Source organism: Megalops cyprinoides, chromosome 4 (genome assembly GCF_013368585.1).
Source record: "Megalops cyprinoides isolate fMegCyp1 chromosome 4, fMegCyp1.pri, whole genome shotgun sequence".
Taxonomy (NCBI): Eukaryota; Metazoa; Chordata; class Actinopteri; order Elopiformes; family Megalopidae; genus Megalops; species Megalops cyprinoides.
The window spans coordinates 20,746,678-20,764,993 of NC_050586.1; the positions used below are offsets into that span (position 1 = coordinate 20,746,678).

Consider the following 18,316-nt stretch of genomic DNA (forward strand, 5'->3'; position numbering starts at 1 on the left):
TTATATATGCATCACAGTTGAAGCAAATTAAGGATTATTATAGAGTTCCAAAAGGCTTAATTATGTTTTAACTCCACTTTAGGCCATAAAAACTAGTTGAAGGTTTTAGAAACAATATTATATAGGGGTTGAATAATTGTGACATGGCTATAATAACAAAATATCCTGTTACTCATGAATACTACCTCATACATTTTCTTGGTTGAGTTTATGTATCACTCAACTGATAAAGAAGTCATCCAAAGCAAAATCTAGCTCTTTGAAAAAAACTTTCATTGGTAAATCCTTGCAATTTTGGGGGGTTGAATATTTCCAATTGCAACTGTATACAGAGTGGAGGTGTAAAATACAAGTGTGTTGTGTGTTAAACGCAATAATTACGATGTGTTCCACAGCTCGCTATATACTGAAATGGACAAAAATTCTTACCAAAACACAAACAACTTCTTCCACAAGCTTTCGTCCCTATCTCTATAAACTGCTTTAAATTCTCTAATACATCAGGCACACAGGCATCTTGATGCCTGTAACGAACTGGAAAAAATACTCTTTATTAATATTTTCTAATTCAATTCCAGTGATTTTCAAAACACACATGTATGCTTACGTAAAACAAAAAATCGAAATATGAAATAGCAAACGGCAAAGTTCAGGTTGTGACACTTTGCTGTCAGGCAATTAAGCGAATACCTATTGATGCTACAGCGTTCGTTCGAACAGACAGGACCCGAGCACGGCAAGACAGAGGAGGTGTGCTTTTGATGCTTATGTATTATTTTATCCCAGCATTCACGACCATACAATAATGTGTACGTCACCGTTTTGCAGAAAATAATAGATACACATTGTGTTTACGGGGTAGGTTTGTTTTATTGTCATAATCATTAAAGTACTCTGTTGATGGTTTATTTTGAAATGAATGAGGTAGCTAGTTACTGTAACGTTAGACTAGCTAGCCAGAAAGTCGCATGTACTAGGAGAGAGACCATGGGTGGGTTGTCATTTAGCCAGCTATTTCCCAACAATACTAAGATGCGTGCATCTTCGCCTTACAAAGGCGTGCGTCAGGATGTTGAATTAAAGGTGTTTACTTATTGCTGCTATTAAATAATCGAGCCTCTTTGGTACATGATCCGGTATTTCAACTTTAGCTAATTGTCATTCTTTATAAGTTGTCACAGCGAGACTAGCTAGCAAACTGCTGTGTCAACCAGCTTATTTGCTGGGTGAAAGATTTGTATGTAATCCTCTCGTAAGACGGTTTGTTTTCTTATCATAGTTTCAGGTCAAGGACCGAACCGATCGGCTCGACTACCTTATAGGCTACATATACATTTTTTGTTCTTCCAAGAACAAAAATGGAACCCTGTTCCGATGGTTGCTGTCCTGCTCCCACTGATGGTAGCAGCCACATCGCTAGTTAGCTACTGTGATTAGTAGCCAACCGAGCTGGGTTCAGCCATAGATAGCTAGCTGGCCAGATAGACCAGGACTTGCTCCTGTCGAGTAAACTAGCTACTTATCCTGGCCAGCTGAAATGCTGCATTCTGGCAACACCCTTATTGGAACCGTTCCATCAGATCCTGGGCAGCGAGTTCTGACCAGCATGGCGAATGGATGGGCAAGAAAAAAAGCATACTATTGGCAAATAATACCCCCACCATAGCCAGCAATGCTTGCGAGGTTGTTAGCATTAATGTTTTAAATTTCAGTGGGCTAACAAGTATTTTACAGGCACTGGTGAACAAATGTACAATTTCCCAAGTCGTTGCTGTGACCAAGAAAGCTTAAATGCTACGAATACAATTGCATTTTCGTGATGTTGTAGTGTATTTCATATCTGTAACCGTATCCTCTCTGTGCTTGCACACTTCCCCCCGGTGTTACCTAGCTTTCTAGGCTGAGTGTCCATTCCCAGCTAGCATCTATGCTGGTGTTGGTTTCGACTGTCCCATTTTGTTAAGAGAAAGAGGAACAAGAAATAGCTACCTGCGTAGCTATTTACCAAAAGTTATTAGATAGCAAACGACATTTCTGTGAAAAAAAATACCTTCGCAGAAATGACATTCCTTTAACTGATGAAATAACTTAATTGCCATTGAAATTGAGGTCTGGACAGATTTTATCTGTGAGTAAATAGATTAAAATGACCGTTCTACGCTGTCTCCAAGGGGTTTGACTTCTCTTAATCATGATGCAAGTTTTGGAAATCTTTGCATAAGCTAACTCTTGTACGTGTGCTGCATGGCCACTAGGTGGCAGCATAGCTATTGTCTCAGATATCTGCTTTAGTGTTTAGCACCAGAGGGTTTCTTCAACACAAACACAGTTGAAGGAGTCAGCTGAACAGCTGAATGAAAAGGGTGTATGAAATTTAGAGCTCACAACTTCAGGTGGTGAGTATAGGCAAAACACTAATCATGCATGTATTTATGTTGTCCAGATAAAACACCATGGCTACTACTGAAAATACAGAATCGGGGTCACCAGAAAACAAAGTGGATCGCAGAGCTGGTGACTCAGATGCGAGATTCCCTCTCAGAGTGCTCTACTGTGGAGGTATGTGAGGAAATGGACAGCCAGCCATGTCTTCTGTCAAATGGTGGGCTGTAAGAGCTAAAATACTCTTATTGTTATTTTAAACGGAACAAGCACTAAACGTGGTAATGTTCATCATTCATCTTACAAAAAGAATAAAAATTTTACTTTATGTAGGTTCAACACTATATTTTGATACATATTTCATACATGCTGTCCACTGGATGTGCACAGTCAAAGGCAGTGAACTGCCCTGTTCACTTCTCCGTTCCTGACATCATTTTGACAGCGCCAGAGGGGATTTCGGTTCTAAATACTAGTTTTCATACAAAGGTCAATTTGGTGATCGTTTTGCAAGATCTAGAGATCCTGCTTGGTAAACACTGGATTTGCTTCTGATGATTCCCTTTGCATTGTTACATCTTAAGTAGGTGATGTGTGATTTCCGTAGGTCTTGATTTGGTGGGTGGGCGTGGGAGGGGAGAAGAGAATTTTTTTAGTCCCCAGTTTTTAATCATTCCATTACGTAGGCCAAGTAAGACAAAGTTGATCAATCAATCTTTAAAATGTAGCATGTGCATTTGCTTTGTAGAAGAAGGATTAAAAGCAAAATTTTTCCTATCATTTTTGAAATGTAATCATTTAGAGTAGCAAGTCAATTTGGGGTATTTTTGTTCCTAGCCAGGGTTTCCTGAAAACTTTGTAATCAGAGTGTCTGTCTTTAATTAGCAGAGGAGATCACCTTATGTCATAGTGTTGAGTTAATAGTGGCTGAATTAATCTTGCCACTTAATCTGATATTTAAAAAGTATCCTAGTAACAGGGAGCCCACACCAGGGTAGGGGTTCGTATGTCAGCCAGAGTTCCCTCATTGCACCATTCTCAGGGACAGGGGATTTGCATGAGTTGCAACCTGTGAGTTGCTAAGATTATAGCAGGTAGATGCACCTATCCTCCATTTAGTATCTACTTCCTGGTGCACTGTGGGACTTGTAGTGAGAGAAACAGTTGCAATTAGTGACTGTGTATATCAAAGGATTGCATTTGCTATGTCCTCTGCGTGAATACAGTGAGGCAAACTACTAACTAAGTGGTGATTACAAAAAAATGCAGTAAGAAAGGGGGGAAAATACAGAAAAAGAAAAAGTCACACAAAGTACCTGATTTAATTCTCTTTTTAAATTTACATTAATGAGGCAGTTCTCAACCGCAGGCGTAAGTCTCCATACCATGGTACAGAAAATCGCAAATTAACACTGGCAGTATAATACAAAGTAGACAGATAATTGATCATTGTATGTCAAGGAATTGTGTATTTTGGGAGTGCCATAAAGCAAAACAGTCAGACACTTATCACCAGCTTCCTGTGTTGAATAAGTCGTGAGCAGGCAAATAAGCAGAGGTTTGTCATATTATTTTCCTCTCTGCAATTTGTTGTTATTGATTAGTTGCTCTTCTTCAGCATGTGCAGTGCATATGGACTACTGATTGTAGTAATTGATAAAATCATGAGTCAGTCTTTTCCCCTTTCTATAGTCTTGTAACTTCCAAACCATTTATTGCTGTAATGTGTTAGTATGACTGAATAAAGTTTCTGTCGACCTGCCAAGTTGATTTAGGTTTACTTTCTTTTCCGAATGCTCAGAGGCTGACTTGCTTACCTCCATTGAGACGCCTCGCTAAAACAGAAAAAGAATCACAACTTTTTTTTGTTGCCTTCTTGTCTGAGCAACAGAACTGTGAACCAGGATGTGGGTTTGATGGTGTGAAAATTATTTTGGTCAATGGAAACATGAAAGATATTGGTTTCTGTGGATGCAGAAAAATAACCAGGGCTGTAAATGAATCCTTGCCTCATTTGAAGCTGCAGCTCTGAGGCTTTTTGCACATGGTCTCTCCTGTAGTTGAAGCGATTTGTTTTGAGATGTTTCCACTGTATATTTTCAACCTTTTTTCTAATCATGCATCCATGGTTTTCCTCAACCCTCAGAGCAGAGAACAATATTTCCAAGTAGCCCGTTTTATAAGTAAAAATGTTCAGTCTGTAGTTGCGTTCTCTTGGGATTGTATTCACAATGGCACATCAAGTTCACTGAAATGAACAAGTGTTGTAGCTGAAGTGTCCTAGACAACTGTTGCGATGTCAGCTGCTGATATGCCCTAATGTTTCTACTTCCCTCTTTTTTCAGTATGCTCCTTGCCAACAGAGGTATGTACACAGACTGCTTTTCACTATTCAAGTAGATCCAGCGCATGTAACCTCCCTTAACCCCCCCCCCCCCCCCCAACAAATGGGAGAGCTGTACTCATTTCAGGCTTCTTTAAATAAGAGACTTAAGAGGCTCACAGGCCCAGACATGAAATATTATAATAATATAATTTTTATTCATATGGTGCTTTTCTTAGTGGTTACACAAAACACATTCCAAAGTAAAAGTTAATATGAGCACAACAAAAACAGTACAAATAACAATTTGGAAAGGTAAAAGGGCTACACACAACAAAAAGCAAATGTAAACAAAATAGTTCTTAAGAGAGTTTTAGAAGATGACAGATCCTACATCCCATTGATGTTATTTGCTTCTTTGTTGTTAGGCTGTGCTTGGCTAATGCAGCTGTCAGACCAGATTAAATATTTGTATAAGAGCCATGTAATTTTCAAATGTAAACCAGTTGAGTGTAGTTCAGGAAAACATGAAATTAAGCAATTAAATTTTGCAGTTGATGTAGCACTGTCACAAGGTGGTGGGACACACATAGCCAAGGGAAGTGACAGGGAAATGCATTTACATTTACATTTATTTATTTAGCAGACGCTTTTATCCAAAGCGACTTACAAAAGTGCATACAGCAAGTATAGCGACAGTACGGGGACAGGATGTGTACAGTTCCACAGTGAGACAGTTCTCAGCTGAGAGCAAGGTCTGTTTGAGGACACAGTACTATTAGATTTGTACAATTGCAGCCTATAGGGCAACTAATACGATACACTTTCAAACGGTAAACTTCAACAACTTCAAACAGCGCAATGAGCGTCAGGGTAAAGGCGGCAACAAGAAACAATTTAAAAAGCACAATTTAAAAAGCACAGCAATTTACGACAGCACTGATTTGGGGGGGGGGGGGGGTTGGGGGGGGGGGGCAGCAATTGTGTGCTGGGTCAGTCCAGAGAAATGCAGGAGTCTAAAAATACAGTGCAAGGCTGGCGTTTATTACCGCAAGGTGCATCTGCAGAGGTGAAATATATATAGAGTAGAGATGGAAAAAATGTAAACTGATATATAGTGTGAAACCACACTAACATTGCTGAGCAAAAACAGGAAAAGAAACAACACAGCTCTCACCACTAAGCAGACATATAGACAAGATGATTGCAGTCTCAGGCTCCAACTCTGTGAACAGTTCGGTCCATATGAAATGTTTAAATACAGTGTGGCGTTAACCTGCATCCTCACATCTCCGGTTGGAACATACTGTAAGTTAGGTTTGGTGGTGACGGTCAATGACAAACAGCTCAGCAAGTTCAGTAAATCTCCTTTGACCTTTCAGCATTTATTCCCTATTCACGTGAACATTACCACCATTTTCAGTCTGAAACTAGATTGTCTTTCCTCTCTTCCTTCTCAGTACTGCGAGTACATGCCTGAGCCAGCCAAATGTAGGCAGTGGCTGGAGAAGAACTTCCCAGATGAGTTTGCCAAGATGAGCCTAGGTAATAAAACTTGCCCATCTGTCATCATTGGAGCAGTATTAAAACTGTCCACCTATGCAGCTGTTTCAGCACTCCACAGGTCTGGATTAAGCACCAGTGTAAACACGCAGTTCATCATTGTTGAGCATTCTATATTGTAGTTTGAGTTGTGATTTTTGCAAAGTTCTCTTGTGAAAGGATGACAGAAAGGCTTCAGCCACATGCTGATGACTGTGTCACTTTGTTGCTTGCTTCTACAACCCCTGGCAAAAATTATGGAATCACCACACTAAGAGGATGTTCATCCAGCTTTTTTACTTTGTAGCAAATAAACAAATCACAGATTTAACACAAAACAATTTTTGTTGAATAGATGAACATTCTGGCTTCGTGAAACATACCTCAAACAAATTAAATTAAATTATTTTAATTAATTGCGTTTTTTTTTCCAGTTCAAGTAGAGGAAAAAAATTATGGAATCACTCAATGTTGAGGAAGAAATTATGGAATCACCTTGTAATTTGCATTTCTAAAACAAATACCGGCACAGGTCTGAAAATGCAAATTAGTCTGCAGTTACAAGAGAGTGCTTGCAGACCTTAATGAGCTGTTGGACTTGGCTAATTGAAAGGAAACATGGCCCAACAAAAGAGTTGTCAATTGAAATAATGGAAAGGATTATAAAACTCCTTCAAGAAGGAAATCCAGCACAGAGTGTGGCAAAAGATGTTGGTTGTTCCCAGTCAGCTGTGTCTAAAATTTGGTGCAAGTATAAACAAAATGGGAAGGTTATAAAAGGAAAACATACGGGTAGACCACGGAAGACATCGGAGCGTCAGGATAGAAAACTCAAAGCAATATGCCTTGAAAATACAAAATGTACAACAAAACAAATGAAAAACAAGTGGGCTGAAACGATGTTTGTGACAGAACTATAAGAAATTGACTGAATGAAATGGGATTTACATACAGAAAAGCCAAACGAAAACCAGCACTAACACCTAAACAGAAGAAAACAGGGTTACAGTGGACTAAAGAGAATTAATCATGGAGTGTGGATGATTGGATGAAAGTGATATTCAGTGATGAATCACGAATCTGCATTGGCCAAGGAGATGATGCTGGAACTTTTGTCTGGTGCCGTCCTAATGAAACATATAAAGATGACTACCTGATGAAAACAATCAAATTTCCCCACTCATTTATGATATGGGGTTGCATGTCAGGTAAAGGACCAGGGGAGATGGCAATCATCACCTCGACAGTCAGTGCACAGGTGTACACTGAAATTTCGGACACTTTTCTCATTCCAACGACAGAAAATAGGTTTGGTGATGATGAAGTCATTTTTTTCAGGATGATAATGCATCTTGCCACAGAGCAAAGAGTGTTAAAGCTTTTCTTCAGGAAAGGCGTATCAACTCAATGACATGGCCAGCAAACAGTCCGGATCTCAATCCGATTGAAAATTTATGGTGGAAATTTTAAAAAAATGGTCCATGACATGTCTCCATCTTGCAAAGCTGATCTGTCAACCACTATTTGAGAAAGTTGGAACCAGCTGGATGGAGAATATTGTTTTTCATTAGTGAAGTCCATGCCTCATAGAATTCAGGCTGTCATAAAACCCTGAGGAGGAGCAACAAAGCACTAATTGTGATTTTTTTTTTTTTTGTTGATGATTCCATAGTTTTTTCCTCAACATTGAGTGATTCCATAATTTTTTCCTCTACTTGATCTGGAAAAAAAAATATGCAATTAATTAAAATAATTTAATTTAATTTGTTTGAGGTATGTTTCACGAAGCCAGAATGTTCAGCTATTCAACAAAAATTGTTTTGTGTTAAATCTGTGATTTGTTTATTTGCTACAAAGTAAAAAAGCTGGATGAACATCCTCTAAGTGTTGTGATTCCATAATTTCTGCCAGGGGTTGTATCACTGTGCTGATTAACAACCATTGTATAGCAGGCTTCATCATATAACCTCAAATTAATATGTGTGTGCCAGTGGGAGAGTGACTTGCGTAAGTGTTAGGCCTGTTGCATATTCGCTGTATCTCTGTGCACATTGCATTGAGTATCTTGTTCCTGGCACTGAATGTCCACTCACCAGAACTGATTACAAGGCTTCATTAATTTCTCAGCAGCTTCAGTAGTGCGTGGAACTTAGCCAAACCAGGAGCGCTTTCTCTCCCTAACTAACAGTTTTTGGCTCTAATGGTTTAAACACTGGGCCTACAGGGAACGCACCAAAGCAGGACACTGGAGGTGGATATGTGCCCCCTGCTGGAGAGGAAGAGGAAAAAAAGAAGCAGAAGAGAGGTAAGAACTTCAGGGTCCACCTTCTTACATTTTCAAACTCCTTTCTCTTTAAAGCTTCCACAAAGGAAATAGTTTTCATCTGCAACTTTAAAATGCTAATGTGTGGATATAATGAAACTGTTTCATCTAATATTCTATACTGTCCATCAACAGAATAATGATTGAACAGTGTCAGTTAGATACCACTCATAGTAATGTCAGTTTCCCTATTTACAAGTACTTGCATTGAAGTTACAGTTTAGGACAGGAAGTTGTATAGCAGCAGTCACACCAGCTTGCGGAACTAAATTTCAAGGTTTGAAATAAACTTCTTTCTGATTTTGAAAGCATTTTTATTTCATTAGTGACACCAAGGTATAATTGTTGTAGTAGTATACCTAAAACACCCTGTGCATCCAGGCAATATAACAGTGGCCACAATGCATATGATGCACCAAAATAATGACTTATTCACAAGTCTAGTTCAAGTCTCCCAGCTCTGTAGCACTGCAGTTCATTGCTCATCACTACAATACAACTCTGTGACAAGACTCTAAATGCACTTGGTAGGGGTGAAGTGTGCAAGCAAACATTTAGGAGCACAAACAAAATATCTTTATTACCTAAATTTGCAAGTTAATGTACACATACCATACCATTTAATAATGTTGATCTTCTTGGACAAGAATGACAGTAATTCATGTCTAGAGCTCTAGAAATCTGTTATAGTTGAAATTAACGTTGAACAGGCCTTGGGATGTTGGGCTCCTGGTCCTTTTTCCGTATGTATGGTATAAAGTCATGGTCCCTCTAATGCCCCTATAAAAAATTACTGATGCCTAGCAACCAGAGTACTTTAACAGCTATTCTGTTGTTAGACAGACATGGCTACTCCTTAGCTAGCTGCAGACATGTATTTTATATTGTTATTTAGCTAGCTACAGCAGTTTGTGGTGTTGTTACTTGCTTGTTTTTAGTTTGTGAGTGGATATGTCAATCCTAGGTGTATGTCAGAAGAGCAGAATTCATGCTACAGCCTTTAAATCACTTTTTACGTAGATTTTTTTATTTAGCAGACATCTTTATCCAGAGCAACTTATATCTACCTGTATGAAATGTGTTTTTGAACATTTTTTACAGGTGGGAGGGGCCAGATCAAACAAAAAAAGAAAACAGTTCCCCAGAAAGTAACAATAGCCAAAATCCCTCGCGCTAAGAAGAAATATGTGACTCGTGTATGTGGCCTAAACACTTTTGGTAAGTTCTGTGTGGCATATTCACATGTAGTCTATTTGAACATTTTGTGTGTATTTTAGATGACATTTCCTTGATTATTACAATACGTTTTTCATGTTTTTGCATTTTATCTGACACCCCTGCCCTTTGCACCCCTCAGACATTGACCTTAGAGAAGCGCAGAGATTCTTCGCCCAGAAATTCTCGTGTGGCGCTTCGGTGACAGGAGAGGATGAAATCATCATTCAGGGAGATTTTACAGATGACATCATTGATGTTATCCAAGACAAGTGGCCTGAGGTGAGATTATTGAGAGGTATTACCACCTTTCTGTTTTAGCAAATCGGTAATGGTTGGGATATAACAGTATTAGAGGACCTAGATCCACTGCATATTAGTGAGAGTCAGAAAATAACATAGAGAGTATTAAAAACAGCAAAGTTATGCATACGTATGTTGTACAGATATGTATGCAGACATGATGTTGTATTGAGATTATATATTCAAGATTCATGCCAGAATGTGTAAGCCTGATTTCCTAAGATGTTAGCTGTTTTTTTTTTTTTTTCAAATTGTGTATTACTTAATTTTTTAAATCCTTTGTGCAACCCTGTTTCTGTAATTTGCTATTGTATATTTTAGGCTTGTCCCACTGCAACAACCTCTACACTCTCGTAGGAATGCTGAGTAGTATCCTCCAGTACAGTTACAACAGTTATTTTTCACTTATCTGAAGTCACACAGCACACAGTTTTGCACACAGTGGAGAAGTGCTCGTTGGAGGACAAGTGCTACAACACTGATCCCACCCACGAAACTCACATGCAAGTGGCAGGGTGCCTGAGTGCAGTGAGATGAGGAAGCCACAGTAGCCCACCGCTATACTCAACGGAATGAAACAAGTTTTTTCTGCTGCTGACCCAGTCATTGTTGGCTAATAACATGACTGGGTTTGAGCCCAGGCCATAAGGCTTAGCCTGTATTCAATGGGAATGCCTTGCTGACGGACCCATTCTGAATTTATAAGTTACCTTTGTCTGAGCATCACACTATTACATCAGCCTTGTAAATGGGGGGAAATGCATGCAAAACCTGCAGGGCAGGTACTGGGGCTAGACTCACTCACCTTGGGTAATTTCAGGGGTCACAGCCATGGCCATTATGAACACTCTGCTGCTCTGCTCGTAGGTGGATGACGACAGCATTGATGATCTTGGAGAAGTGAAGAAGTAAAGAGGGAACCTGCACTTTTACTAAGGAACACAACGTGACAGAATGACCTGGCCAAAAATCCACACATGCATTTGAATCATTTTATATCCATTTTATTTACTGTATAGAAACTGTGGACTCAGCCATTTTTTGGCATTTTTTCCAGTTCTGTATAGCTGCTTTTCTCTGACTTGCCAAAGGTCTCATATGATTGTGAATTCCTGCAAAACACTGCACTAAAATGATCATTAGGGTAATAAATAGAATATGTGGACTCATTGGGTTTGACTCCCTGTTTCATTTTTAAAGTGTCACCCTTGCCTTGATAAGTTAAAAGGAAAGTCTACAGAAAAATCATAAAGCTCAACAGGTTGACTCTTCAATAAATAATCTAGATGGGACATCTCATGATCTGTGCCTTCTCCGAGCCCCTCCTGATCCTGATGACACAAGGATTCATGGATCTGCACAGTTTTGTGTTAATTTTGGTGATGTACTTTGGTCTATGATGGCTGGATTTCTGGTTTGACATGTGAGCATAACTGTTGTGCAAAATACCGCTTGAATTAAAGGAGTGGAACAGCAAGTGAATTTATGATTTCTCAGAAGATAATAACTGACAACTCCCACTGAGACGTAGAGTTCTTCTTTTAACTGACAGTAGACATTGATGATCGCAGTTAAGCTTCCTGATCTAAAACCACAGAACAGATCTGTGCCATGAAAATATAGAAAAACATATTGCATGAGAATATGCAGTTCTCCATATTTAATCATGCCAGTGTTAAATTTTCACATACATGACTGACCAGAGGAGAAATATGTGGATTTTTTGGAAGAAGGAAAAAAAATAAACAATGAGTTCATACAGTGCATTTATAGGTAAATGCTAAAAGATAACAGTAAATGAGGGATACAAAGTATATGGGAAACGGGTGCTTTTGCAAAGGTATGGTTCCTGAGTTAATTAAGCAGTTAACATCCTGGCATTTTTAGGGTCATGTATAATAATGTTGGGCAATCCTTGTTGCCCACTGTTTTGGCAACCATGGCTAAAGGAAGAAATCTCAGTGACTTTGAAAAAAGGGTAATTGTTGGGGCATGTTTGGCACGAGCTTCAGTGATAAAGTGCTGCTTAACTTGCTTGCATGTTTCGTGGAGAATAGTGGCTAAGGTGATGCTGGCATGGAAGTACCCCCAAGAGTTCCAGACCCTTGTAGAATCTATGCCAAGGTGCACTGAAGCTCGTGGTCGCCCAGTGCTTTATTAAGACACCTTATGTTGGTGTTTCCTTTATTTTAGCACTATCAGTATAAGAAACACTAAAGACATTAAATAACCACATCAAGTCTTTCACAAATAGGTACATCAACGGTCAACACAATGACCAAATTAATGACCATTAATTGCATTTTATAACCTATGGAGACAGATTATCTTGGAAAGCTATGAAATAAAAATATATATGCTCTAAAGCATATAAATGTATCTCAAACTTCATCTGATTCTCACAGGGGCGGTACTCAAAGAGTTCTGCTGGTGACATACCACATTTACATGTGGGTTTTATAAATATGAAGTGTCGAAGTCTTGGTGCTTCCTCTCTCAAACCACTACTTGGAACCTAGCTGTCTGCAGATGAGCCTCCAGACTTGCAGGTGGCTTTTCTTTGTGTCTGCCTTCCACAGTATCAGAAATACAGTTTTAATTTTCAGAAGTAAATGTTTTTGTTCTGATCTGAAGCGCAGCAATGGATCATATGTCAAATAACTGCTGTGCATTTGAGGAAGATCTGCTCCCCAGAGTCCTGCCCCCACTTCTTCTGCTGGAGTTTGTTCTGGGAGTCTTGGGTAATGGCGTAGCTCTCTGGATCTTCTATTTCCATGTGAAGCCCTGGAAGAACAGCACTGTCTTCCTGTTCAACCTGGCTCTGGCCGACTTCCTGCTGAATGTGGCCCTGCCATTCCGCGCCATCTACTACCTGAACGGGAAGGACTGGATCTTTGGAGATCCTTTCTGCCGTATCACTCTCTTCATGTTGGCCATGAACCGTGGGGGCAGCATCTTCTTCCTGACTGCTGTGGCGGTGGATCGTTACCTGCGTGTGGTTCACCCACACCACCCAGTCAACTTCATGGCTATCTCCAAAACGGTATACACAGCCTGTGCCTTGTGGGCCCTCACCATCTCTCTGACTGCCCATCTCCTGACCAAGTCCCACCTGTTCAGGGTAGGGAGGTCAACCCAGTGTGACAGTTTTCTAATCTGCCCCCATTCCTGGGAAGAGTCTGGGCCAATGTGGCACAAGTCTGTGTTTGTCTTCTCGTTTTACCTGCCGCTGGCTGTGATTCTGTTCTGCTCATTCTGCATCATCATGCGGCTGAGAAAAAGGCAGCTGGACAAACACAGCAAGATCCAGAGAGCGCTCCGCTTCATTGTTGTGGTGGTGGTGATGTTTGTCATCTGTTTCCTCCCCAGTAACATCACAAGTCTGGTCATCTGGGTCAGGACCACAGGTCACAACAAAAACTGTTCTGAGTTCCAATATCTGGACACTGCGTTCTACATCACCATCAGTCTGACCTATCTCAACAGCATGCTGGACCCTGTCGTTTACTACTTCTCCAGCCCAATCTTCAAGAAGATCTACAAGAGAGCGGTAAGAATCACTCTGAGGAAGAAAGAGGAGAGTGGAGCACCGGAAGATAGGACACGAGACTCTGGCTCTCAGACCCTCAGCCAGCTGTGAGGTAATGCAGCCGGCGCTTGCAAGTTGACTAAGAAAGATCTCTGTGTTTTGGATTGCATTTCCACTTCCATTTTTTTCACTCCAGGAGAGAATGTGGACTAAGATTAATGCACATTAGATTGTGTGAGCAGAGCAGATAGGGTACCATATTGCAGGCATGCAGAACAGAGTGAACACAGTGTCACAGCTGAGTGCAAGCGCAACACTGTAATGTGTTGCTTCACTGTAATGCGACTTCTTCTCTGTGAACTTTAGCACAGCACATAGTTTTCATCCAGTGAAAGACCAGTAAAATGGCATATACTGCATCCTCACTTTGGAACAAGAGAGACTGTGATGGCACTGGCAGTTCTAGCGTTAAGCCATTTCATCAGAGCTTATAATTTGACCACGTTTTAACATCCAAAACCAATAAATATGACTGGAATATTTTGTGGGATATCTGATGTGACTTTATCTGATCTGGTCTGATCTATCTGATCTTTCTCTTAAGAGTTTAGAAGGATCTCAGTTTGGGTAACTGAAAAAAAATCTCTTCAGTAGTTGTAAATAAACAGAAACATGGTCACTAAACGCACTGTAACATGGGAAAATGTGGGATTTCTCTTTGGTTATATTTTGTTTTTGAGGACAGACCAAATCAAATGTTTAAGAAGTACAATAGTGATTGGAAGGTTTGAAAAAAGTTGACAAAATAGCAAATGTACTGTCACGGGCAAGTACAATGAGTAGCTGTAATAGATCATTATAAAATCTTTCTACCTAATTGCTGAATTGTACACATCAATTTTAAACTACATACAAAATTACAACAGAAGTATCAGACACTTGTTTTTACTATTAGCAAGTAACCCACTGTTCGGTAGCAACTAATAAAAAAAATTCACCACCCCTTGTAGTTTTAATGTCATACCAGTCTCTGTAGTTTATGTAGTTCTCTGTTACTGTGGAATTTCTTTTCATCCAAAACTGTTTGTCTTTATTCTCTGTGAATGACACATGACCAAATAAGCATTTTAAACACTCATTACAAAATAATGTAATAGTTGAGTTATTATTAAATTTCCATCTTTGGTTTATGCTGTTTCAGTGTTCCTATGTACCAGACAAGAGAAAAGGCTCAGGAAGGATTCACAAGAATCAAACTTCATCCATAGTTTATGTTCAACTACCAGATATCCAGATGAACTTGTCTCCAGTACAACAGTATGAAATATGAAGTGTACTCAGGCCCACCTTACCGTTGCTTTCCAGTGCATGGAAGAGCTTGACCTTGAAGGCCCTCTCAGTCCCTTTAGGTCTCTCCCCTCTCAAACTGTGCTAAACAAATGTGGCTTCAATGCTGCTCAAAGAGACAAGGGTGCAGGGTTGGCATGGATATTGCTAGTAACAGGGATACATAGCCACTGTTCGTCGTGTTTCCTGACCAGTACTGATGTCACACCCCTTCAACACTGATCTACCCTATCCTGTAAACAGTAGGCACTCTCCATGTGGTGTACACAGAGGGAAATTGAGCGTGACAAAAAAAACCCTTGTCCTCTGGTCGCACCAGGCTGTTCCTTCATGGAGACACGGCAGTCTGTCTGCTGATATGAATTGCTGAAAGAAAATACATTTCTGATATGCGGACAATGACTTATGCTTAAATAAAAAGCATTCACAAGAATGCTCAGTCTCTGGGAAGGGCCACTTCCTCGTATGTAGGATGTCAACACCTCTTCTAGAGATAGTGCATAGATAAATATATGCTTCTCATGACAACGACATCGACAGACTCAGATTTGACTCATTCTCCTTGGAAACTGGAGTGACTCCCAGTCACGCATTGCACTGATTATGAACAACTGTGTGTTTCAGGAAGATCTGCTCCCCAAAGTCCTGCCCCCACTGCTCCTGCTGGAGTTTGTTTTTGGAGTCCTCGGTAATGGCATGGCTCTCTGGATCTTCTGTTTCCATCTGAGGCCCTGGAAGAACAGCACCGTCTTCCTGTTCAACCTGGCACTGGCCGACTTCCTGCTGAATGTGGCCCTGCCGTTCCGCGCCATCTACTACCTAAAGGGGAAGGACTGGATCTTTGGTGACACTTTCTGCCGCGTCTCCCTCTTCATGCTGGCCATGAACCGCGGGGGCAGCATAATCTTCCTGACTGCTGTGGCGGTGGATCGATACCTGCGTGTGGTCCATCCTCACCACCGGGTCAACTTCATGCGAATGTCTAAAACGATATACACAGCCTGTGCCCTGTGGATCCTCACAATCTCCCTGACTATTCATCTCCTGTCCAAGTCCCACCAGATCAAGGCAACGAACTCAACTCAGTGTGAGAGTTTTACGCTCGGCAGCAACTGGGTCCACACTGTATATCTGCTGGAAGTTTTGCTGTCTTTGGGGATTATACTGTTCTGTACCATCCGCATATCCATGCAGCTGAGGGAGAGGCACCTCGACAAGCACATGAAGATCAAAACAGCACTCTTGTGCCTTGCGGTGGTTGTCATTATGTTTGTCATCTGCTTCCTCCCCAGCAACGTCACCCGGTTGCTGATTTGGTTGAAAAGAATGCACGAAGTTGGAGACTGTGACAGCTACCAGGCTCTGGACACTGCGTTCTACATCACCATCAGTCTGACCTATCTCAACAGCATGCTGGACCCTGTCGTTTACTACTTCTCCAGCCCAACGTTCAAGAAGATCTTCAAGAGAGCGGTGAGAGTCAGTCATCAAGAGATAGAGGAGAGCAGCTCAAGAGGTAACAGGATTGTAGACACCAAGACTGTCAGCCAGCTGTGACTGTGGCTAAGGCTCACAGTGGCAGACTGCAGAGATAAACATCACTGTTTTCAGCTAATGCAGCCTATCTTTACATGTGTTTTAAAACCAGGACAGTGGCTTTTAATTGTGTATCAATATTCTTAATATTAGTGTGATTAGTGATCTTAGAAGACATAGTTGCAAATAATATACTTTGCTTGTGGGTTGATGATGACATTATATACACATATAGTATCAGTGAAAAGTTTAGACACACCTGATCGACTCCATGTTTCTCATTATCTTAGACATTTTGATCTAAAGAAATATGCTTAAATGTTTGAAATATGTATCTTTTACACATATAAGTAGTGAAGTTGATGTCTATGTATGAATTTCTTTCCAAAACAAAATTTTAAGAAATATTTTTTGCCTACTTTGAATCTAAATTGTTAAACAAAAATTACACCTTTTTGGTCACTGCATATTTCATGTGTTAATTCATAGCTTCGATGTCTTTACTATTATTCTGTATATATATATATATATACTGTATGTCTAATTATGCCATCTACCCATCAGCTGCCTCTCTATACTTCATGTATATGCAGCAATGCCAATAAAACCAATAAAATAAAATAAAAATAAAATGGTAATGTTCACATTCTTTAATGCCCACATTACTATATATATATTCAATATCAATTAGTCACTGCCTGTTATCATCACTGAAGTTGATTTATTGCAGAAAAAAGTGCAGAAAGTTTCAACAAAATATTCCCCTCAAGGTAATGTACTTTATTTAAATTCCTTCGAGATAGTTAGATACAAGCAAAGCACTGAAATCAAGACTTCAGCCTGCAGTACCTAAATTCAAATGATGTTATGTATCTCATGTAAACTTTAGGTTTTAAGGAACAAAATGGATCCAGATAACTACCTCAACAAAAGGGAACTGGTGTATGGTATGGTACGTATGGTGTATCCTCAACCAGTTTCTGGATATTTCATTTGACTGATCTTTTTTCTGCCCACTTTCCTTACGAAAAGTAGTATACCCCCCCCCCCCTCCCCCCCACAGTGATGGATTGCTTCATTGACAGACTACATATTTATTCTGTGGTTCGGTTTTTGTCATGGGGTATCAGTGGACCCAGTTAATCCTAAAAATAATTATTCCAGAAGATATACCAACTCCCTTGATACAACCAGAGTACTATATACAGGTTACAAAGACAAGTCCATATCCACAAGAACAAACAGAATCCACTAAAGATTTTAGTATTTATGAACATTTGAGTAAAGAATAGATGAACATAAGTGAAAATATGTAGCCTTGCTTCAACCACACAAGTCAGGCACAAGTCAGAGTCATTTCATACTCATTCCTGGAATTTGTCCAGTCTAGTTGAACAGCTGACATCATAGGCTTCACATTGCTGCATAGTGGTGTGCTTATGAGTGAGTTTTATAGACAGCTTGAGATTTACATCTACATGCATTAAGAAAATGTGGAAAAAGTTTCAAAATTATTTATTAGTATTGATCGGCTGGCAGAAAAAACCCATTTATCTGGGTGACGGAAAAAACATGAGCACTGATGAAATTATCTGGAGAGCAGGTACTGATAATGTTTCACATTTGAGACTGTCAGGCATTCCATTTGAAAAATGTTGAGCCAAAACCTCAATGTGACTCTGCAGCAAGGACATCCATATTGGATATGGATAACATTTGGCCTATAATAACCAAGAGTTGTGATCCAGTCCCATGACTGTTATAGCTCGATAAAGCACAAAAAACAATGATAGGGGATACAGATTCGGCTCCTAAC

At 40.0% G+C, this 18,316-nt stretch overlaps 3 protein-coding genes across 5 annotated transcripts; all 3 read left to right on the forward strand.

Annotated features, from left to right (window-relative positions):
• Window positions 1–727: 727 nt before the first annotated feature.
• Window positions 728–11,207, forward strand: LOC118776829 (density-regulated protein-like). 3 transcript variants are annotated; one of them, XM_036527422.1, is made up of 8 exons: window positions 728–750; window positions 2,444–2,559; window positions 4,728–4,747; window positions 6,166–6,250; window positions 8,472–8,552; window positions 9,672–9,788; window positions 9,928–10,067; window positions 10,956–11,207. In XM_036527422.1, exons 2-8 carry the CDS (start codon window positions 2,454–2,456, stop codon window positions 10,998–11,000), a joined length of 594 nt encoding a protein of 197 aa, XP_036383315.1. In that variant the 5' UTR covers window positions 728–750; window positions 2,444–2,453; the 3' UTR covers window positions 11,001–11,207. The 3 variants fall into 3 exon arrangements, with proteins under 3 accessions (XP_036383315.1, XP_036383314.1, XP_036383313.1); XM_036527421.1 differs by having other exon boundaries at window positions 733–809; XM_036527420.1 differs by having other exon boundaries at window positions 735–858.
• Window positions 11,208–12,729: 1,522 nt separating this feature from the next.
• LOC118776148 (hydroxycarboxylic acid receptor 3-like) lies at window positions 12,730–13,728 on the forward strand. The gene has a single exon (XM_036526256.1). The coding sequence runs from the start codon at window positions 12,730–12,732 to the stop codon at window positions 13,726–13,728; it is 999 nt and encodes a 332-aa protein (XP_036382149.1).
• Window positions 13,729–15,567: 1,839 nt separating this feature from the next.
• Window positions 15,568–16,521, forward strand: LOC118776150 (hydroxycarboxylic acid receptor 2-like). Its single transcript, XM_036526258.1, has one exon. The coding sequence runs from the start codon at window positions 15,568–15,570 to the stop codon at window positions 16,519–16,521; it is 954 nt and encodes a 317-aa protein (XP_036382151.1).
• The last annotated feature ends 1,795 nt before the right edge of the window (window positions 16,522–18,316 follow it).